The 23840-nt window shown below is 48.0% G+C and overlaps 2 protein-coding genes across 4 annotated transcripts in view; one reads left to right on the top strand and one right to left on the bottom strand.

The window, feature by feature from the left end:
* LOC142145022 (uncharacterized) overlaps nt 1-6915 on the top strand; it is a 40724-nt gene extending 33809 nt beyond the window's left edge. The window contains exons 16-19 of the mRNA XM_075204459.1: nt 1083-1947; nt 3115-3298; nt 6500-6663; nt 6742-6915. Of these exons, the coding sequence (XP_075060560.1) occupies nt 1083-1947; nt 3115-3298; nt 6500-6663; nt 6742-6855 (1327 nt within the window). The 3' untranslated portion in view covers nt 6856-6915. The remainder of the gene's footprint in view (nt 1-1082; nt 1948-3114; nt 3299-6499; nt 6664-6741) is intronic.
* AARS2 (alanyl-tRNA synthetase 2, mitochondrial) overlaps nt 1-23840 on the bottom strand; it is a 48209-nt gene that overhangs the window by 8988 nt on the left and 15381 nt on the right. Inside the window, exons 10-23 of one of the 3 annotated variants that reach the window (XM_075204463.1) lie at nt 17998-18125; nt 16944-17091; nt 16294-16463; nt 16102-16215; nt 14559-14699; nt 13854-13991; nt 12463-12572; nt 12251-12359; nt 12004-12126; nt 11415-11525; nt 9836-9919; nt 8811-8921; nt 7427-7642; nt 6378-7017 (exon numbers count right to left, since the gene is read on the bottom strand). In XM_075204463.1, coding sequence (XP_075060564.1) covers nt 7439-7642; nt 8811-8921; nt 9836-9919; nt 11415-11525; nt 12004-12126; nt 12251-12359; nt 12463-12572; nt 13854-13991; nt 14559-14699; nt 16102-16215; nt 16294-16463; nt 16944-17091; nt 17998-18125 — 1691 coding nt within the window. In that variant the 3' untranslated portion in view covers nt 6378-7017; nt 7427-7438. Of the gene's footprint in view, nt 1-6377; nt 7643-8810; nt 8922-9835; nt 9920-11414; nt 11526-12003; nt 12127-12250; nt 12360-12462; nt 12573-13853; nt 13992-14558; nt 14700-16101; nt 16216-16293; nt 16464-16943; nt 17092-17997; nt 18126-23840 lie in introns of those variants that run through there. The other 2 variants (XM_075204462.1, XM_075204461.1) reach the window with 2 other exon arrangements.

The raw sequence follows: 23840 nt of genomic DNA, 5'->3' as shown, positions 1-23840 counted from the left end.
GGTACCCGAGGTCCACTCTTTGTAGAAACCTGCTGGAGGACACAATGAAGTATACTATCACTACAACCTACTGGAATAACTCCCGATACCTGAACTAGGGACGTCTGACTGACATTACACCATTGCTGCTATTTGACAGACTGTTGTAAACAGCCGACCTTGTGACCTGCACTGATGGTTACACTTGGTGTTACAGGAGGTCAGTCATTCATAGCCTATTAATCAAACGGCCACAACAGAGGACCTAATTTACAATGGACAACGGATTTACACCTTGATCGCCAGCCCAGTGCACAACAATGCGCAGACCTACAGTAGCGGCAGATTGTGCGAAGGTGTAACGTCCAACCTCCTACCATTGTAGAACCACCTCTTTCATTAAACTAAACATTTCCATTTTCTCCTACAATATTGCTCAGTTTAACCTTATATATGAAGTACAATACTTATCACAGCGAGGGGCCCTCCGCAATGTCTTTATTCTGTTTTAAGCTTTGTATCACGTTGGAAAAAGTGCGCCTAGGAATGTGCTTGTCTGCTGAAGGGCGACTGAATGGTACAAGTGGGGTCTCTAGTGGAGTTGAGACCCCATCTTCAAAGGAGTTGAAGGTCTATTGTGGAGTGGAATTAGCAATGTGCCCCTCCGCAGAGCAAGGAACACACCCAAAATGCCCCCTCTCCATCCTTATAGCCTCAGTCCGCAAACCTAGGTGATTCTCCGTTGTCAGCTGCAGTCCTGCTCCATAAACACATATACAAATCGAGGTGCACAGACTCATGAATCGAGGATAAGTGGAGGTGATGCCCATAACAACCAATCAGATTCCAGCTATAAGGTATCCAGTACATTCTAGAACATGACAGTTAGAATCTGATTGGTTGTTATGGGCGACATTTCCATTTTAGAAGGTTTGATGCATTTAGTGATACTTTTGAATTAGCAACAGACAATTTTGGGCAGAAGTCCTATTACAAGAATCAGGAGTTATTCCAGTACACTGTAGTACCCCATATATTGAATTTAAATAGGTAATATAATGTTTAAGTGGAGTCACCCTGTAAGATCTGTCTGATTTAAACAGGACAAACAAAGACAAAAGACAGAGGGCTCTGACCTACGAAGACAACAAGAAGATCAGGAGGAAGAAAGACCGTCTGATGGTGCCAGGGCCAGTAACCGGATATCTCAGCCAGTCCCAGCAAGAGCTGCCTCTGGAGATGCTGCAGCACAAAGCGGTTTATAGGGCATACAGAAAGGTCGTACAGGAAACAGAGGAACCACAGACGCTGAAGATTCTGGACATTTTTCATGCACTGCAGAGCAACAAAGACCGGAAGATGTTGGGATTGATACAGAAGGTTCTAGAGTTGGACGATATCCAGAACCCACAATTGCAAGTGCTCAGGAAACATTTAACAAATGATCTTTCCAAGGGTAGGATAAGCAGCTTGTCCATTAAACAAGCTACAGTCTTTCTCAGTACACTCTTGGCTTCATCCTTTAATACATTTTGGGGTGAGATGCTTGGTCGGTTGAAAGACTACGGAGTAGAACAGTCGGGAAATGAGGCATGGGCCAGACTTGAGCCGATTATTCAGGCACTAACCACCAAAATGATACTGAAACGTCTCCACGGCCAGAGGAGCGATGTGTTTTATCCAGCAAGGATGCAGCCGAGTGTAGAAGACATATCTGCCTTCAACCGTGCCCTTCAGCTGGCATCTCAGGGGTGGCCAACACCAGAAGTCCTACACTTCCTGAGATACCTTCAGGCACATGGGCCACAAGAGGGTCTTCCTCTGCTAGAGAACAACCTGCTGTGCTGCCTGGAGGTGCAGAAGTATAAGAACTCCCATCATTCTATGCCAGACCGAGGCCTCCTGCGGAGGAAGGTGAACGTGATAAAGGAGCGATTTCTCTTACCGCAGACGAACCCGGTGCTACAGGTATGTACCGCCAACACCTGGACATCAGTCCTGATTACTTACATTAGTGAAAGTAGAACTATAATCTAAACACTGTAACTAACTCGGCTCAGCAGCCTATTAAGAACATTTTAAATGCAAAAAATGCAGGTGACCCAGCCCAAGGAAACCCACTATGGGACCGGCCCCCCTCCTCCCATACATGGGACACATGCCAGAGTGCATTCTGGGATGTGCTCCTCCTCTTGTACATAGAGAAAAATACTCAAATGTGTCAGAATTGCAAAATATCATTCCTAAATGTTCTTTAAACCGAGGGGTTAAAAGCAACTGTTATAAAGGTCCAGACCACCCACAGATGAACACCAGGGGGTATATTTACTAAACTGCGGGTTTAAAAAAGTGTAGATGTTGCCTATAGCAACCAATCAGATTCTAGGTTTCATTTTGTAGAATGTACTAAATAAATGATAACTAGAATCTGATTGGTTGCTATAGGCAACATCTACACTTTTTTAAACCCGCAGTTTAGTAAATATACCCCCAGGAGTGTCCGCTATCTCACATGGGGTAATTCTGGGTTACTGCCAGGTCCGGACGTTCAGTCACGTCTGGGTGTGAGAGAAATGACGAGACTCTGGAATCTTTGTTTCTAGATCATATAACTGATCCTGAGTAAATCACAAACATTTAGGATCTCTGTAATCAAGAGAAATGAAGTATATTTTGAAATATATTTAAACATCATTTCTATAATTATACAATAAAAGAAATGGAAAGCCTATCGATTAGTGATGTATGCTAAGAAAAGAAAGTCTTATCTGTTCCAAAACCCCAATATTAAGTTAAGTTCGGTAAACGATTAAATTGTCAAACTGTCACATCGCAAAGATCTGGAACCTGGTCCGGTCATGAAGGGGTTAAGAAGCATTCAGTCATGTGACCATTGATTGGACAGTAATAGGACTGCGCTCTCTTTCAGAATTTCAATAAATACAGGGTCCCCCTCGCTGGAGGGTTATAGAAAACAACATATAAACGTTTGTCCTCTATACATCAAATTGAGGTTTAATCTATTATAACACAGTTGCCACGTAGGGAGATGACACCATTCCATGTAGATTGTTAGGTAAACACCACGTTTCCTCCACGTTTCCATCGATATTGTGTTTCTGTAACTTTGTGCAGTTATCCCCGGAGCTCCTGGAGACGGCGATGCAGGTAGCAGCGTCCGCGGCACACGCCGACCTCCCCTCTGCCTCCATATTTAATCAGCTCCAGGAGTCGCTGTCTGACTCATTGCTGCCATTCTGGGCTGGATTTCGGAAAACGTGGCTGATGCGTTCCCCGGCTAGTGCACAGAGAGTCCCGCGTAAGTCTAACATCACACAGTCATGGAGATCCGAGGCTACCTCTAATATCCATAATAATTTATATTATATTACTTATAATACACAGTGAAGATTGAAGCAATGACATCAGAACTCATCATTTACACATATATGGGGCCTATTTATTATCCACATTTTCAACACGATCCTTTTCAATCCTTATCGCAAAGATAAGTATTGAAATATTGTGTCTATTTATTAAAAATCCTCACTAGGAACAGAAGTCTCGAATAATTGCTGTTCCTGAGAAGACCTGTGTCCTATGTGCTCTATGGTGACTATCACACAGTGACCGGAGGGCAGAGCAGGAAGTCTGCGGTGAGGGATCCGAAGATCCCTCTGCCGCAGTGCTCTCCCCATAGACCCCTCTGCCGCAATGCTCTCCCCATACATCCCTCTGCCGCAGTGCTCTCCCCATAGACCCCTCTGCCGCAGTGCTCTCCCCATAGACCCCTCTGCCGCAGTGCTCTCCCCATACATCCCTCTGCCGCAATGCTCTCCCCATAGACCCCTCTGCCGCAGTGCTCTCCCCATAGACCCCTCTGCCGCAGTGCTCTCCCCGTACATCCCTCTGCCGCAGTGCTCTCCCCGTACATCCCTCTGCCGCAGTGCTCTCCCCGTACATCCCTCTGCCGCAATGCTCTCCCCATACATCCCTCTGCCGCAGTGCTCTCCCCATAGACCCCTCTGCCGCAGTGCTCTCCCCATACATCCCTCTGCCGCAGTGCTCTCCCCATAGACCCCTCTGCCGCAATGCTCTCCCCATACATCCCTCTGCCGCAGTGCTCTCCCCATAGACCCCTCTGCCGCAATGCTCTCCCCATACATCCCTCTGCCGCAGTGCTCTCCCCATAGACCCCTCTGCCGCAGTGCTCTCCCCATACATCCCTCTGCCGCAGTGCTCTCCCCATAGACCCCTCTGCCGCAATGCTCTCCCCATACATCCCTCTGCCGCAGTGCTCTCCCCATAGACCCCTCTGCCGCAATGCTCTCCCCATACACCCATCTGCCGCAATGCTCTCCCCATACATCCCTTTGCCGCAGTGCTCTCCCCATAGACCCCTCTGCCGCAGTGCTCTCCCCATACATCCCTCTGCCGCAGTGCTCTCCCCATAGACCCCTCTGCCGCAGTGCTCTCCCCGTACATCCCTCTGCCACAGTGCTCTCCCCATAGACCCCTCTGCCGCAGTGCTCTCCCCGTACATCCCTCTGCCACAGTGCTCTCCCCGTACATCCCTCTGCCGCAGTGCTCTCCCCATAGACCCCTCTGCCGCAGTGCTCTCCCGGTACATCCCTCTGCCGTAGTGCTCTCCCCATAGACCCCTCTGCCGCAGTGCTCTCCCCATACATCCCTTTGCCGCAGTGCTCTCCCCATACATCCCTTTGCCGCAGTGCTCTCCCCATAGACCCCTCTGCCGCAATGCTCTCCCCATACATCCCTTTGCCGCAGTGCTCTCCCCATAGACTCCTCTGCCGCAGTGCTCTCCCCATACATCCCTCTGCCGCAGTGCTCTCCCCATAGACCCCTCTGCCGCAATGCTCTCCCCATACATCCCTCTGCCGCAGTGCTCTCCCCGTACATCCCTCTGCCGCAGTGCTCTCCCCGTACATCCCTCTGCCGCAGTGCTCTCCCCATAGACCCCTCTGCCGCAGTGCTCTCCCCGTACATCCCTCTGCCGCAGTACTCTCCCCATAGACCCCTCTGCCGCAGTGCTCTCCCCGTACATCCCTCTGCCACAGTGCTCTCCCCATAGACCCCTCTGCCGCAGTGCTCTCCCCGTACATCCCTCTGCCGCAGTGCTCTCCCCGTACATCCCTCTGCCGCAGTGCTCTCCCCAGACCCCTCTGCCGCAGTGCTCTCCCCGTACATCCCTCTGCCGTAGTGCTCTCCCCATAGACCCCTCTGCCGCAGTGCTCTCCCCGTACATCCCTTTGCCGCAGTGCTCTCCCCGTACATCCCTCTGCCGCAGTGCTCTCCCCATAGACCCCTATGCCGCAGTGCTCTCCCCGTACATCCCTCTGCCGCAGTGCTCTCCCCATAGACCCCTCTGCCGCAGTGCTCTCCCCGTACATCCCTCTGCCGCAGTGCTCTCCCCGTACATCCCTCTGCCGCAATGCTCTCCCCATAGGCATCAATGGCTAACTTGTTAAACTGCGCTAAATAGCAGTCCCCACAGACATCTATGGGGACTGTTTTTGAGGTTGAAGAAAAAGGCAAAGCAGCAGATATCTATGATCTACGATATCTGCTCAATGACCTATTATTAAATGTCAACGTTGCTTAAATATGCGTCTCTCCCGTTTTTGGGGGATTTTGATGTAAAAACTGTTTTATAAATGGGCTCCATGGAAACCTATATATCTGAAAACCTATTTATACAGTATCTGCCGACTTTGTAGACCTGTCCTCCAGGGGATGAAAGATATTAGGGTAAGAGGTCGGTGTGACACGATTTGTGACATCTGTCATATGTGGGCGGGGACTGGTGAAGAAATAGGCGTCACCACAAGCCTCTAACGCTGTGTTTTGCATCAGCATTCAGCAGCGGACAGATCATGTCATCTTGCCCCTGACCAGCCCAAATCTCCAGGAGAATTGCAGACTCTCAGGAGTCTGTGAGGAGCGTCAGACATCAGGATAGTCCATGAAAGACACTGTATATGATTTAGACCGCAACAGGGGTTAAAATGTATGAAGCTGAGAGTTTTCTGGCAGGTTTAAAAAGTGGAGATGTTGCATATAGCAGATTCTATCTAGAATTCTGTAGAATGTACTAAAGAAAGAATATCTAGAATCTGATTGGTTTTTCAAACCCTCCAGAAAGGTCTCCATTTAAAAAAATTATCCCCAGATCTCAGCTACAGCTCTGAGCACTTCGTCCCATAGTGATCACATGGTCAGACGCCTCATCGTAACACAGCGCCCTCTACTGGTATTTCTAATTAGATATATCTCAAGTTCCTCAGCAAATTCATTGCTAAGACAAACTGCTGCAATGCTGGAATGGCTGAGAGAGAAAGACTTCTGTAATATGAATAGTAAGGACCCTGCATACAGGAGGCTTTACAAAAACCTGTCATTTATTTGTGTGTGGTAAAACAAAACACATCATTCCAGATAAGAGAAGGTTCTGGGGCCCCTGGTGTCTCCATGTAGCATTAACCTCAATGTCTCTGTTCAGTGCTCAGGGCCCAGCAGATGCTCAGGAGGCGCCTGGCCCTGTTTCAGTTAGACGAGACGCCGCGGAGAACCTTCCACCTGCCCCCTGTGCAGCACCCTCCAGAGCAAGAGCCACCATCCATGGTCACCTTCAGCTTCAGCATTACCCACGGGGTCACCTTAAAGGTATATTGTACACACAGTAATCTTCTTATACCAGACAATGTTCTGTACATAATGTAACACGTGTTATCTTCTCCGCAGGAGAAGAGTTTACCGGGCAGAGACTCAGAGACCCCACCAGACAGCAGAAGGACGCCCCAGCCTGGGGTCTTACCCCCAAAAAGTACGACCCCTCCAGCTGACATTAACGGGTGACCTCCTCTCGTCAGTGATCAGAAAGGAGTTTAATAAATGAATATTCTGCTTTCAGTGTAACATTCTCTGTCCTTGTCATAGGGGATATCTGTATTCAGAACAATCCGTATATATCAGTGACTTGACGTGTTTAATATCAGAGAGATAATTAAGAGTAACCAGCTGAGGAGAGATACAAGATACAATTATATTACATAAGCTGCAGGAATAACGAGCTCCAGGATTACCGATATATTGAACCAGGAAGCAGTAATCAATTGCCGATAATGGCTGCAGCGAAGCAGAAGATACTTGTGGATGAGAGATTTCTTTTGTTATTGAAATATTGATATTACTCCAACATGTGGGATGGGCGTGTGGGTTCATCTATATGTATCTACATCCATCCGTGCTCAGTATATCATACATTCAATGTACATGGTGTGTCCACATGTTCACGTGTTCTGTGTGTAGATTTACCCGTAGCTTACAGAGCTGACTCCCTCTAGAACACGCATCATCACGTCCATGTCTGATAATGTTCCCATACATCCACCAACATTAATAACACATGTATGAACTTGCCATGTACCATACATGCTGGTTACTTTTCTCCTCTATGTAGCGTGTGATGCTGGTCATACGGTCGCTTTATCTGTGTAAACTGTACAGCTGCTTCAAGAACTTCTTCCAGGGTCTTGCTCGTCCCTGTACCCTTGGCCACAATGTCGGTGCCCCCAGCTTTGCCCCCCATGACTGAGCACACAGCTACGGCCCACTCGGCAGCAGACAGACCGGGTGCAGACCCCTGCGGACAGAAAGGAACAGGTCAGAGGACAATATGCAGAGTGATGTATGGAGGAGGAGAATGCGGCAGCTTGTTCATTATATACATTAATATTTCACATTCACAACATTCCTTCTACAACTCACCGAGACGCTCACTTGTGTAACGCTGGGTACATCAGTCTCTTCCGGACAGTAACACACAATCATTCAGACAAATAATAATTTGGTTCTAGAGGGGGAGGGGGTTAATTACAAAGCGGACAACTCAGATCCTCTAACTCCTCCAATTACATGGAGACAATTATTAGAAGATCATTGTATTGTGATGTGTAAGATGGAAAATAGTTGAATGTTGCTTTTTAGTTCACCTGATAAAGATGAATGTCTGGATTAGATTTATTTGTGTTCTCATATCCATGTAGTGCTTTTGGGCCAAGCTTATGTATTATGTCTATATAAAGGGACAAGTACTGACTGTAAACATCTAAACACCGAAAAGGCCGCAACAGGAAAAAATATAATCCAAATAAACCAGTTCAATGAAATGAAAATAATTTCATAACATTTCACATTGCATACGGATTACATAGAACCAGTGACCAGAGGAGAGCCGACTGCCCCACTGAGAATGAGATAAGCGGCTGGTTACCCTGAGGTAATAAACACGATACAGATATCAAACACACGATCTTACTAGGGAGACTCTGGCCCTCATTTACGAAGCATAAAACTACCCAGGAGCAGAGCACAATACTGTTTGGAGACACTGTGCAAAAGCGCAGCACAGACTGATGGGGGGAGTGAGGGCTTCTTGCAGAGTAAACACAATGGTGTAAGAAAGATTTAGAGGGGTGAAGTGAGAACATTTTAGGGAACATTTGTACCAACTATGAGCTGGCGGAGATCTTCTCCTATACTTTTAGTGGAATGCGTCTCCATGTTGGACATCAGCAGATAAGCTCCACACACACACACAATATAGCCCCAAATTATCCTCAAACTCTTAAACTTCAGCCATTAGTGAGACTAAAATTGAACAGTATTTTAGGAGAAAAACAGAAAGGTTTTATTAGGTGGTTGGATGAACCATCGGAAGCGGCTGTGCACAACCAACGCGTTTCGTAAAGGAGTTCAATAGGATTATGATTCAGTCTGGGTAAACATGATGGGACGATGGTAACACTCACCTTTGGAACCTGGCAGGCGCAGAGCACCTTCCCAGAACTCTGTCTGCTGAGCAGCATCACCGCGGATCCTGGACACCGGTCACACAACTGCTTCACAACCTTCACTAGCACCTACAGGAGACACGATAGCACAGGCTGCAACCAATGGTTGGTCTGATGCGGGGGGCATGGACTCACCCTGGATAGTGTTGGATAAATATAGGGGACAGGACACAGTTGGAGATAGGTTTTTATGAAGCTCATTCTCATTGTCTGGTTGGATTAAAGGGGGATTCATGTTCCAGGACATAATTAGGCTAGTTAATAGACTAGGTTCCTCCTTTGGTTATGGTTGTAGGTAGGTTACTAGAGGGGAACCCATCCTATGGTCATGATTGGAGGTAGATTATTAGGGGAGACCCATCCTATGGTCATGGTTGGATGTAGATTATTAGAGGGGGACTCATCCTATGGTCATGGTTGGATGTAGGTTATTAGAGGAGAACCCATCCTATGGTCATGGTTGGATGTAGATTATTAGAGGGGGACTCATCCTATGGTCATGGTTGGATGTAGGTTATTAGAGGAGAACCCATCCTATGGTCATGGTTGGATGTAGATTATTAGAGGGGGACTCATCCTATGGTCATGGTTGGAGGTAGGTTATTAGAGGAGAACCCATCCTATGGTCATGGTTGGAGGTAGGTTATTAGAGGGGGTTTCATCCTATGGTCCTGCTTGGAGGTAGGTTATTAGAGGGGGACCCATCCTATGGTCATGGTTGGAGGTAGGTTATTAGGCAAGGCCCATAACCTAGTGCACTGCTGAAGGCAGATAAGTGGTACTCATGTTCATGGGCACAGTACAAAAGGGGCTGATCTGGAGTTAAGGGTAAATAATGAAGTCACCAGGACACTGATGCTTCTCATCATGGCAGATATCTGGAAACCAATACCAGAAACTCCAGAATTATTCATTAAAACAGACAGAAACTCAATGAATGGGATTAAACTAAAAGCACCTTTGCTGATGCTTCGACAACTCACCGGAAGAGACTCCACGTGCACAGAGTCCACAATGAGTGGATGATGGGAGTGCTTCTCCACCAGGCTCTGAACTTTCTCTGCAGCCTGAAGACAAAGAACAGATGTAGCTGACAGATGTCCAGCAGAGGGCGTTACTGAGCTCCAAGTGCTGAGCATGAATACAGGTTATTGTCACGGTGAGACGGTAAAACATGTCATCATATATATAAAACAATCTGACTAATGCTAATGAATGAAACAATACATCTAGGGTGACAACAGACTGACTACAAGCAACATAAGAGAGGACAGCAGATCGTCCTGGCCCAGCCAGAGGACACATGTAACAGAACAGGGTCCAACTACAAAAGACAAACTCAGGACTAATAACAGGTGACAGACCAGGGACTGTCTACAAGAGACAGACTCAGGTGACAGACCAGGGACTGTCTACAAGAGACAGACTCAGGTGACAGACCAGGGACTGTCTACAAGAGACAGACTCAGGTGACAGACCAGGGACTGGCCACAAGAGACAGACTCAGGTGACAGACCAGGGACTGGCCACAAGAGACAGACTCAGGTGACAGACCAGGGACTGGCCACAAGAGACAGACCAGGGACTGGCCACAAGAGACAGACCAGGGACTGGCCACAAGAGACAGACCAGGGACTGGCCACAAGAGACAGACTCAGGTGACAGACCAGGGACTGGCCACAAGAGACAGACTCAGGTGACAGACCAGGGACTGGCCACAAGAGACAGACTCAGGTGACAGACCAGGGACTGGCCACAAGAGACAGACTCAGGTGACAGACCAGGGACTGGCCACAAGAGACAGACTCAGGTGACAGACCAGGGACTGGCCACAAGAGACAGACTCAGGTGACAGACCAGGGACTGGCCACAAGAGACAGACTCAGGTGACAGACCAGGGACTGGCCACAAGAGACAGACTCAGGTGACAGACCAGGGACCGGCCACAAGAGACACAGAGGAGATGGGGCAGCACCTGGCTGCAGCTTTTCTCACACACATTACACTGGGCTCGGAGCCATAACTGCTAATGAAGGATTATTACAGAAAATCTCACGATCTAATGACTGTGTAATGAATATATGAGCAGAGAGATCAGTGTTATTAATTTATAAAGACTTCTGAATATATCTGTGGGCAGCACGGTGGCTCAGTGGTTAGCACTTCTGCCTCACAGCACTGGGGTCATGAGTTCAATTCCTGACCATGGCCTTATCTGTGTGGAGTTTGTATTGTCTCCCTGTGTTTGCGTGGGTTTCCTCCGGGTGCTCCGGTTTCCTCCCACACTCCAAAAACATACTGGTAGGTTAATTGGCTGCTATCAAAATTGACCCTAATCTGTGTGTATGTGTGTGTGTGTCTGTGTATGTTAGGGAATTTAGACTGTAAGCTCCAATGGGGCAGGGACTGATACAAGTGAGTTCTCTGTACAGCGCTGCGGAATCAGTGGCGCTATATAAATAAATGGTGATGATGATGATGATATCTGGCAACACAATGACGTATTTAAAAATAAAACAGGTTTATTCACCCAGCGAGACTACATTAATGTCACCCTTTCACCTGTCTCTCTTCCACCTTGCGCGAGGCTGTGTTAGCAGATCTCTGTAAAGACTTCAGAGAAACCTGCAATTCTTTCCTCTGCCACTGAGGCATGGTGGCGCTGTCCACACTCTGAAATATACAAAGTACTTTATTAAACATTAGTACAGTACACAACTGAATTATTCTGTTAAACACATTTAGTTATTATTATTTCCAATCAGACTGTGAACATCATCCATGAAGCTGTAGGGAGTGTAATAAATATCACGTCCTTTATCACTCTGGAGAGAACCCTGCTCAACCCTAAAAGCAGATCCGGTCTAAAGACTGCAGGTGCGGGACTGAACCGATATGTAATAGAGCTGTCAGTCATCGTGAATAATCGAACATGATCAAGAGTTCTGCAGCAGCTGTGGGAATCTTTACATATTAATGTGCACAGCAAATCTAAAGCATAATTAGAGCAAAGAAAACGGGTTGGAATAAATATTTACATGTAATAAAAACAGGAAAGAGGACCCTGTGCAGAAGAGCTTACAATCTGTGCATTCTGGTAATACAAACCGTATCAGAGACTGTACACACGTTGCTCTTTCATTCTACTCACATCTGTCAAGAATCCGATCTCCTTGGACAACTGCTGAGCGTCACTGAAAGACGAGCACCTCATCTTCATTCGCTCCGTGATGGCCTCCACGTCTCGCCACAGAGCCTGTCCCATCTCACGCGCCTACAGATAATCAGTTAGCACTTAACTTTTTAAGGTTGAGTGTTTGGTGTGATTTTATATAATACGATTTTACATATCGAGAACCACAGACATATAGAGGAGGTAAAAGTTCTAAGTATGGGACCTGTTTGGCTTCTTCTCCAGTGACAGCGATAAGACGAATGATCCCTTTCACCAGCGGTTTTTCAGAGACTAACACGATGTCTTCAATGGCTCCCGTCCTGAGCAAATGTCTGAGAATAAGAAACAAGAGTATTACACGGAGGAGAAACCTGAACTCCATTAATGGCCACACGGAATAAAGTCCACAAACAAGATAATAATTTAATTCCTTACGTGCCGCAGCAAAGTTCCACTGATGTCTGGCGAGCGCTGTGAGAGCTCTGGCCCAGTCCCTTCTCCACGGGAAGCCCGACCGAAACAACACGCACAGGATCCGGATACACCTGTCGGCAGGAAAGGCAGGATGACATGGAAGGAGACAAAGACTGACGGAAAACAGGACCTCATTTACGAAGCACACGGGATGTGCACTGTGAACCAGCTTGGTTTACCCCAGGTGCGCACATGGTCTGCTTAGCGCACGTCGGGGTGTCTGGCGCACGTCGGGGTGTCCGCCTACTCACAGGAGACGCATTCACAAAGTTTTGTATGGGTTTGTTGGAGGTGGTAAAATCTAAAGATCTGCATTATACAAATGTATAAAGGTGATATTAAAGTCCTCCTCCTGCCACTTTACAACCACTAGCTCATTATACAGAACTTTCCCATTTTCTCCTTAAATACTGCTCGACTCATCCTCATTTAATGATGACAGTGAGGGGACAGTCTATACTGCATATGGAAATGATGTGTGACCTTCGGGAAAAGTCCCCAAAAATTAGCCCTTTCCACCCCTTTATCTCATTTCATCTTGTTTTACACTTATCCCCAGCACTAGGGGGCGCCGTGCGCCCCCTTCTTGCTTAGCAGCGAGAGCCCTCGCCTATGTGCTTTGGTAGGAATCTAGCTGCATATGGGTCAAGGCAAAACCAAATAGGATTTTCCTCTGCACCTCATCCATTGTGTGCATTTTAAATGTGACTCGTTACCGAGAGACAGGAAGAGAAGAAAACTAAAAAGAAAAAAAAGGGAAAGAGGGAAATAGAGAAACGTTATAGTATAAAGGATGAAAAGGACGGAATGGGCCCTCGGGGTCCTCCAGAACGGCAGAGGGAGATCAGCGAGTTGTCAGTGGTGGACTCTGATCTCTGAGGAATATGGGGACACCCCGGACAGAAGGAGGACGTCGCAAGACACTGTCCTGAACAGGATGAGGGGGTCCCAGAGACAAGATGAGGGGGTGGGGGCCTCCTAACACCGAGGGAGGATCTGTTATTGGGGGAACGGTCTGTTACAAGGATGGCTCCAACACAGAGAGGAGGATAACAGGCTACGGGGCAGTGTGCTGGCATGAGGTAAGGGACTCATACTTGGGGGGGGGGGAGGGGGGCAAATACAGAGAGCTGATTCTAACACAGCGGATCATGTGGTGTTCAGACATGGGAGGGGCACAGAGGGCACAAAGAGATAGGTGCAGTTGGAGGGGACAATACAAGGACAAATAGTGAAGAAGAGATCTGCTGTACACGAAGAGCAGTTTCAGGGAACATTAATCAGACAGATATCGGCCATATTACCCTTTGACATTAGACCTTGTTTATATCTTTATCTGATTGGACGTGTACCTCATCCACAGTGCGGAGACCCTGGATACGTCTGGTGTCCGACAGCGGCAGCTGCGCAGTGTAAACCTCCTCGTCCTGCGCAATCATGTTCTGCAGCAGCTTCTCCACGTCCTGCAGCTGCTGACTGCTCACCGGCCCCTTATATACATACAGACAGCGAGCGTTAGAGAGGGGAACACAGACAGGACGCAGAGTAAGGAGGGAGTGACAGGAAGTGTTAGTGAGGGAGATACAGAAATAATCATTCATTTATATCTACACTTGTATCTTGATGCTGAATGTGGATTATTTGGTGTCTTTTATGAAACAGTGAATATTACAGACACACATTCCAGTCTTAGTAAGTTACACATCACTCAGCACTTTAAGGTAACGGTTGGCAATCTGACACTTGTAGTTCCACAACAACTGGAGACCCACAAGTTACCTTCACAGCCATTTCCAGACACAGAGATTTAGGAATATATGACGGATAATGAAATCCAATAACAGTTCTGGACGGACAACTAGAGAACTTTGAGATAGGACTGTTCTATGTAATGATAATGTTTTGCCTCCGTTCTCCTCTAACAGACATAAACAATACTATGGACAATAATACACAATACAAAGCTCATCTCCAGGACACACATCGCTCTGCCAAGTCCCAGATATCTACAGGTGTCCTGTGGGGACATTCATTTAAACCACATTTAAAGTCCTCACCGTGACGCTGACATCAAACCGCAGACGTTCTGCCGTAACATGAGACCCTCGCTGTGTTGTGCTCTCTCCTAATACCTGGCGCAGGGCAAAATTCAGCAGGTGGGTGGCGGTGTGCTTTATCATGCATGCCAGTCGCTGGGCCTGCGAGACGAGAGAAGCTTTGTGACATCACCATCATCACCACACTCATCATCGTCACCACCGCTACCACACTCATCACCATCATCACCACTACCACACTCATCACCGCTACCACACTCATCACCATCATCACCACTACCACACTCATCACCATCATCACCACTACCACACTCATCACCATCATCACCACTACCACACTCACCACCACTACCACACTCATCACCATCATCACCACTACCACACTCACCACCATCATCACCACTACCACACTCATCACCATCATCACCACCACTACCACACTCATCACCATCATCACCACTACCACACTCATCACCATCATCACCACTACCACACTCACCACCACTACCACACTCACCACCGCTACCACACTCATCACCATCATCACCACCGCTACCACTCATCACCATCATCATCGCTACTACACTCATTACCATCATCACCACTACCACACTCATCATCGTCACCACCACTACCACACTCATCACCATCATCACCACTACCACACTCACCACCGCTACCACACTCATCACCATCATCACCACTACCACACTCATCACCACTACCACACTCATCACCATCATCACCACTACCACACTCATCACCACTACCACACTCACCACCGCTACCACACTCACCACCGCTACCACACTCATCACCATCATCACCACTACCACACTCATCACCACTACCACACTCATCACCATCATCACCACTACCACACTCATCACCATCATCACCACTACCACACTCATCACCATCATCACCACTACCACACTCATCACCACTACCACACTCATCACCACTACACAGTCATTACCGTCACCATCATCACCACACTCATCTCCGCCATCACCGCTACAACACTCATCACCAACATTGCAGAGACACAATCCGCCAAATGTAGCGAGACACTAAGAACGTGATCAAAAGGTTGGACAGGGTGGATTTATATGAGCGTTCCCTGGTGAGAGGGAGCCACAAATCTTTATTCTCCCAGCAGGAAGACATTCATTTTACACATCCTCTGAGGCAACGGGGACTGGGCGTCGGCCTATATTTTCAATGGGACGATTGCCGCGCGAGACAGCGCAATTTTAGAAGCATTTCTTACAAAGTAATAAAAACATTTAATACTTGGACGATATTTTAGAAATGCAGGCTTAAAGAAAGTGGGCAGACACATATGTACACCTCCTGACTGTCCCGATTAGCGGACCTCCAAAGGGATGGAGCTTACATGAAAGTAGGCAGAGTCACTCCGAAAAGTGGGTGTTTTAGGCAGATCAGGAGCGGGGCAGTCTGTATATATGTTGAAAGCTAAGCTTATGGGAACATGACCTGGAGAAATGAATCCACTGTGTAGTCATATTTTTTCTTTTACCTCATCCAGATACAGCACAAGCTGATCTCCGACTCTCAGTGGTTCAGTGGCAATTACCTCGTGCACCACATAACCTCCTGCCACGTGTACTGACTCCACCGGGAATAGAAAATCCTGCAGAGAGGACAGAGAGGTAAAACAAGAGAGATACAAAGTAATCGCATATTATATCTATTATTACACAGCTCTTACCTGCTCTCCCTGACGTACAAAGTACCCGAGGTCAGAGCTCTGCCCTCCCTGCTCCGCATAGAAACAGGTCCGGTCCAGGATGACACCGCAGCGCTGATTCCTGCCAACCTCAGACCGCAGCGACTGGTCCTTGTACAGCATCAGTACGGTGGCCTGACAGGGCCAAAACACTGCAAAGAGGAATAAGTAATAAGCATCAGTGCTATAGCCTGGGCTGGACACAGCTAACGCAGGGACAATAAGTCCCCTATGCCAGGCTGGTCACACTATAACATAATGTGAGATCAGCCCGGGGCAGGCCTCTCTAGGCCCCGCAAGATACATGCACAATGTTTGTAATGTATTTGGAGTAGCATGTACCTTAATATATGTGCAACTCAACATACACTTGTATTTTGCTGTGGGTTCACCACAATGAACCAGATATGGCTAAATTTGTAGCTGCAAAATGACCATCAGGGTTGGTGAAACTCCAATGGGCTTTGGTCGGCATGGGCAAATATCCAATCCTCCCACTGGTCTCTACGCCTGTGTGGTTACTGGCTAACTGTTTGGGCTGGATACCAAAACACCATAAATGTCCAGATGTGCAGTGTTTTACGATATACAAAATGCTAAACACTGTCTGTGTTACAGCGAAAGCTTCTTACCGTATCTGCCATCATCGGTCAGGCTGTAGTCATATTTAGGTGAATCACTGGTGCTGGCGATACCCCTGCGTTGCAGCTCGGCCAGAGAGTGGACATCCAGCTGTAGAGCAGCTGCGGCCTTCTCCGCTTGCTGGTCTCTGACCTTCATCTGAGAACACGTCAGTAACATGTCAGTAACTGATGTACACACCATTTGCTGTGTTTGTAGCCGTGATACCTGGGTGTGGATGACTGAATAGGTGCAGATATCCTAGTTAGGTTAGATAGTAACCGAAACAACGAAGGAAGCAAATGGACTAGTGGAAGTGTAATGTCGCCTTATTCTGTGGAGGCAGATAGATCAGAATTGTTATTAGCAGTTCCGGTGTTTGAATACTTCTGTGTGCACCAGCCATAGTTTAAGAGCTTAAGCTATTTTGGGCAGCACGGTGGCTCAGTGGTTAGCACTTCTGCCTCACAGCACTGGGGTCATGAGTTCAATTCCCAACCATGGCCTTATCTGTGAGGAGTTTGTATGTTCTCCCCGTGTTTGCGTGGGTTTCCTCCCACATTCCAAAAAACATACTGGTAGGTTAATTGGCTGCTAACAAATTGACCCTAGTCTGTCTGTCTGTGTCTGTTTCTGTGTGTGTGTATGTTAGGAAATTTAGACTGTAAGCCCCAATGGAGCAGGGACTGATATGAGTGAGTTCTCTGTACAGCGCTACGGAATTAGTGGCGCTATATAAATAAATGATGATGATGATGATAGAGGATCAACAGTCATGTATGTATAGATGTGTGTATGTACGTGTAAATATTTTCTGCTGATGCCTAACTTATGAATTTCTATATATGTCAGTGAGTGCAGCTCTTTACTGGATGTTTAAAAAGTTCTGATGATTCCTTCATGTGTCTAATAAATTCTGCACTATTCCGCTGACCCCCTGGAACATTCTCCCTAGCGGCAGCGCTGATGAGCGGTGGGGTGAAGGCGGTTGCTAGCTCACCAATCGCAGGTCCCTGGATTATTATACATGTACAGCCAGGAAACAGTACGGATATCAGTGCTGACCTCTGCCTCCTCCACAGCTAGCTGCTCTACAGCGGCCTTATCCAGGGAGGATCCTCTCTCCTCCAGCATCAGTCCGATGAGATCCAGGGGGAAGCCCAAGTTCCTGTACAGAGACCAGGCCACGTTCACTGCAGAACACAGAAGATACGGACATGAGTCAAGTCAAGTGTAAGTATGGAACATTGATTGGAAAAAAAGGAGCGGGAGGAAGGTACAATGGTTATTGGGAGTCATTTAAGTGTAATTTTGTCCTTTCAGGTTCTTGCAGAGAATCCATCTGGTGGTACATTGGTCAGATATTGGATAATGTGGCTCTGATTTTATCAATCACTTAAATGTGTCCCAAACCTGACAGACTTTGGTTTATTCCATGACTGTCCCATGGTGGATTCGTGCTGCATTCCACGTTTGGTTGTTTAGATGGAGACTTGTCTGGTAACCAGGTCATGAGCAAGGTTGAGAAGAGCCACTATGGGGGGAAAAGTTTATCGGAACAGATGAGAGCTTATTTACGAGACAGGATACGAATTTCCAAAATTTTAATTTTAGACAATACCTGTTAGGGATCGCTGCGGCCGTGGGCGCCGCCGCGACTCTTCCAGGTTCTCTGGGGAGGGCCCGTCTGTTGCTACGGCAACCGGGGCGTCAATTCCGGTTTCAGCGTCCCAGTTGCCTGGGCAACAACCGGGACGCAGGGGAGCTTCTGGCGCAGCGCCCGGCCAGCTGTCAAACAGCCGGGCGCATGCGCATAGGGAAAGTATGAGACAGCCATGCAAGGCTGTTATAGATCAGTAATCAGGGTTGATTAGGAACTTAGTTTGCCGCTGGCACTCTGCCTTTTCCATTGGCTGCAGGCTCTGCATTTTTATTATGTTGCAGCTGAGGACATTATGGACTGTGTTCTAATTGGCCATCAGTACTATTTAAGGCAGTGAGGACTGAACCTCACTGCCGGTTATAGCGTCCTGTTCACAGTTCTGCTGCCTGCTTGTACTCTCTCTGGTGTTTAACCTGTGACCGACCTCCCGTGTATGACCCTTGCTTGTTCCTGGACCTTGAACCTACGCTTCTGACCCTGACTATTTGCCTGCATTCCGGACTCTGCTCCTCCGCCTGTGCCCCTGATCTTTCGCTTGTCCCTGGATTCCGAACCTGTGCTTGTGACCTCTGACCTTGGTTTACCCTGCCGGATCCCCACGCTGCTGTCTGCCAATCATTCCACTCCTGGGTTCTCCTTAGCCGGTATACGATTCTCGACCCTCCGTCAGCCTGCGGTCAAGTCTGTCCCCACCACTAGGGGCTCCAGCGAACACCAGGCTTTTCGGAGTAGACTCCAAGTTTTACTGTGCTGGCTAGGGAGTTCCTAACATTATAACCGGCCTAAGAAGATTGGTGTTATACTGCCATGGACAACGACGAATCGGATCTGTCTCCAGCCCAGACGGTTTTTTCAAGTCGTGCAAGGTTTAGCCCAGCGTTTGGCAGCCCAAGAAGAGGCTTCCAGGAACCTGCAGCTTCAGCAAGCCCCTGCTGGCGTCACACCAGAGCCGAAGATGAATTTGCCTGACCGTTTCTCTGGAAGTAGGTCCGCTTTCCGCAACTTCAAAGAGAGTTGCAGGTTGTACTTCCGCCTGAGGCCACGCTCCTCTGGTTCTGAACAGCAGAGGGTAGGGATCGTTATATCTCTACTTCAGAGTAACCCCCAGTCTTGGGCCTTCTCCCTTCCTTCTACCAGTCCAGCCTTGCAGACCGTGGATACCTTCTTCCAGGCCCTGGGGTTACTATATGATGACCCAGACAGGGTGGCCTCAGCTGAGTCTCATCTTCGGGCATTAAGGCAAGGACGGCGCACCGCTGAAGAATATTGTGCGGAGTTCCAGCGATGGTCCACCGATAGCGCCTGGAATGATCCGGCACTGCGGAGTCAATTCCACTTGGGTCTTATGGAACAAATTAAGGACTCCTTAGTTCAGTATCCAGTACCCGTCTCGCTTGAAGATTTGATGCAGCCGGTCATTAAAATTGACCATCGTATTAGAGAACGGAAAACTGAACGGAAGTCATCAATAACTCCTGGCGCACCACCCAGTTCTAGTGTTACCTTGCCGGATTTCCCGGAACCCGTGCAGTTGGATGCTTATCGCTTGCCTCCAGAGGAACGCTCCAGAAGACGCTCACTAGGTCTTTGCTTATATTGTGGTCAACCAGGACACCTAGTTCGTTTCTGTCCTAACAAGGCGGGAAACGCCAAAGCTTAAGCGCTGGAGAAGTGGTGCGCTTAGGCCTTCAGATTGTCTCTTCGGAAAACTCTTTGTTGGTCCCTGGACGTCTAGTCTTCCGTGACAAATCAGCGGATGTGACAGCTTTCCTCGATAGCGGTGCAGCAGGGAACTTTCTGGATATCCATTTGGCTCAGATGCTCAAGATTCCGGATATCAAGTATTACCACCTGCGGTTTGGATGGTAACCCCTTGCCTGGGGGAAGAATATTCCCTAAGAATCCAATGGTTCGGTTGTGTGTAGGAGCCCTCCAAGCGGAGGAGCTCTCTTTCTTCCTGATTACCTGTCCCTCTGCTCCATTGATTCTGGGGTATCCTTGGCTTCGCAGCCATAATCCTCTTATTGTTTGGAAAAGAGGGGAGATCATCCGTTGGAGCCCAGAATGTTCCGCTTTTTGTCTGACTCTACCCCTTAGAGCTCTCCAGCCTAGTCCGGATTCACTGCCTGCACCCTATCAGGGCTTTTGTGACGTATTCTGCAAAAGGAAAGCTGATTCACTTCCACCACATCGAGAATATGACTGTGCGATTGATCTGGTACCAGGTTCCAAGTTGCCCAAAGGGCGTTTGTATTCCTTATCCATCCCTGAGACTCAGGCCATGGAGCAGTATGTGGAGGAAAACCTGAAGAAAGGATTCATTCGCCCCTCTAAATCTCCCGTAGGTGCAGGTTGCTTTTTTGTTTCTAAAAAAGATGGCAGCCTTAGGCCTTGCATCGATTTCCGTGGTCTGAATAACATCACTATTAAAAACACGTATCCTTTACCGTTGATTTCTGTTCTGTTCGACCAGCTTAAAACAGCCACTATATTCTCGAAGATTGATCTCCGAGGGGCCTACAACCTAATCCGAATCAAGAAAGGGGATGAGTGGAAGACTGCCTTCAACACTCAGTCGGGACATTATGAGTATCTCATAATGCCATTCGGTTTATGCAACGCTCCGGCAGTCTTTCAGGACCTAATCAATGATGTCTTGCGAGAGTTCCTTGGGAAAACAGTTGTTGTTTATCTGGATGACATTTTCATCTATTCCGAATCCTTACCTCAGCATCGTCAGCATGTCCACCAGGTTCTATTGAAATTGCGGGAACATCACCTATACGCAAAACGGGAGAAATGTGAATTCGAGGTGTCCACAGTGGCCTTCCTGGGGTACATCATCTCCTCATCAGGATTCGCAATGGATCCCGCTAAAGTTCAGGCAATTCAAGATTGGGTCCTCCCTATTAACCTGAAGGCGATCCAAAGATTCCTTGGATTCGCCAATTATTATCGATGGTTTAGTGGCTCTTTTTCCTCGTTGGTGGCTCCTATCACCGCTCTCACCCGAAAAGGAGCTAACCCAGTGGACTGGCCCCCAGAAGCGTTGGCAAGTTTTTCTGCTCTCAAAGCTGCATTAATTTCTGCTCCAGTTCTTAGACACCCTGATCCGGAACTTCCGTTCATTGTGGAGGTAGACGCCTCAGATGTTGGTGCTGGTGCCATTCTTTCGCAAAAAGACTCACAGAGTAAAAAATTACATCCGTGTTCTTTTTTCTCTAGAAAGTTTCTGCCTGCTGAAAGTAATTACGATGTCGGAAACCGTGAATTGTTGGCCATTAAACTGGCATTGGAGGAATGGCGAAATTGGTTAGAGGGAGCTGTACATACCATTACCATCTTCACTGACCATAAAAACCTCCAATATATCCAGACCGCAAAAACTCTGAATCCCAGGCAGGCACGCTGGGCCCTGTTCTTCACGAGATTCAGGTTCCTCATCACATTCCGCCCAGGTTCAAAAAATACTAAAGCTGATTCGTTGTCCCGAAGTTTTTTGGCCCATCATTCTCAGCCTCCTGACACGCGGCCTATTATTCCTTCGACTTCTATTCATCTCGGACCAACCCAGGATCTGGGAGCCACAATCCGACAGTTCCAAAAAATTGCTCCAGTTCACAAACCTGCCAGCAAATTGTTTGTTCCGGTTCACCTTAGAAAATCCGTCCTCATAGAGGGTCACAACAACCGCTCAGCTGGTCATCCTGGAATTCGTAAGCCCATTAAAATTCTTTCCCGCTGGCTTTGGTGGCCCACTTTATCTGCTGATGTGGAGACTTACGTCCGTGTTTGCCCCGAATGTGCCAGAAACAAATCTGCTAGAAACCGTCCTTCTGGTCTACTGTTACCCTTGCCTGCTCCAAGCAGGCCTTGGACCCATCTCTCGATGGATTTTATTGTTGACCTTCCGGTATCCGCGGGTCATAACATCATTTGGGTAGTCGTGGACCGATTCAGTAAGATGGCACATTTTATATCCTTACCCAAACTACCTGATGCCAGGACCTTGGCCACCTTGTTTCTGACACACAACTTCCGTCTCCATGGTCTTCCAGAAGACATCGTCTCGGACCGAGGATCCCAGTTTATCGCACAGTTTTGGAGATCCTTTTGTAAGTCCATCGGAATCAGTATCAGTCTGTCCTCTGCGTATCACCCTCAGTCGAATGGGCAGACAGAAAGAACCAACCAGTCCTTGGAACAGTTCCTACGCATCTATGTTTCCAAGTGCCATGATAACTGGTCCTCTCTCTTGCCTTGGGCGGAATTCGCTTACAACAATTCATGCCATTCCACAACACACACATCCCCATTCTTCTGCAACCTCGGGTTTCACCCGAAATCCAACTCTTTCTCTTCTGCTGTTCTCAGTGGGGATTCCGGAACACCTGCTTTTACTGCCAGGTTTAGGTCTGTCTGGAAAAAGGTGCATTCTGCACTAGGTCAAGCTTCCCAGAAGTCCAAGGTCTTCGCTGATCGCCATCGTGCTCCATGTTCGTTGAAAGTGGGGGATCGGGTCTGGTTGTCCACACGGAACATCAAGTTGCGGCAACCTTGCAGGAAACTGGGGCCCCGATACATTGGACCGTTTTCAATTGAGGAAAAGATAAATCCAGTGGCGTTCAGGCTAAAACTACCACCTTCTTAAAAATACCTTCTACATTTCATTGCTCTCTTCTGAAGAAAGTCGCTGCTCCCAGCAAATTCAATCGGCCTTCCTCTATCAGGCCCCGGCCTTTGATGGTGAACGGAGACCATGAATATATTGTTGAAAGAATCCTTGGCTCAAGGAAAGTTCAAGGTCGAGTTCAATTCCTTGTACATTGGAAGGGTTATGGCCATGAGGAGCGATCTTGGATACCGCAGAAGCGTCTCCACGCTGAGAAACTCCTTAGGGAATTTTTTAAGAAGTTTCCTTCTAAACCTGGAAGTCGAGGTTCCTTGACCCCTCCTCAAGGGAGGAGTACTGTTATGGATCGCCGCGACTCTTCCGGGTTCTCTGGGGACGCCCCGTCTGTTGCTACGGCAACCGGGGCGTCAATTCCGGTTTCAGCGTCCCAGTTGCCTGGGCAACAACCGGGACGCAGGGGAGCTTCTGGCGCAGCGCCCGGCCAGCTGTCAAACAGCCGGGCGCATGCGCTGAGGGAGAGTATGAGACAGCCATGCAAGGCTGTTATAGATCAGTAATCAGGGTTGATTAGGAACTTAGTTTGCTGCTGGCACTCTGCCTTTTCCATTGGCT

The sequence above is a fragment of the Mixophyes fleayi genome, chromosome 3 (assembly GCF_038048845.1).
Source record: "Mixophyes fleayi isolate aMixFle1 chromosome 3, aMixFle1.hap1, whole genome shotgun sequence".
In the NCBI taxonomy this organism is placed as follows: domain Eukaryota; kingdom Metazoa; phylum Chordata; class Amphibia; order Anura; family Limnodynastidae; genus Mixophyes; species Mixophyes fleayi.
The sequence above is the reverse complement of the archived record's forward strand: the minus strand, read 5'-3'. Positions and strand labels throughout refer to the sequence as shown.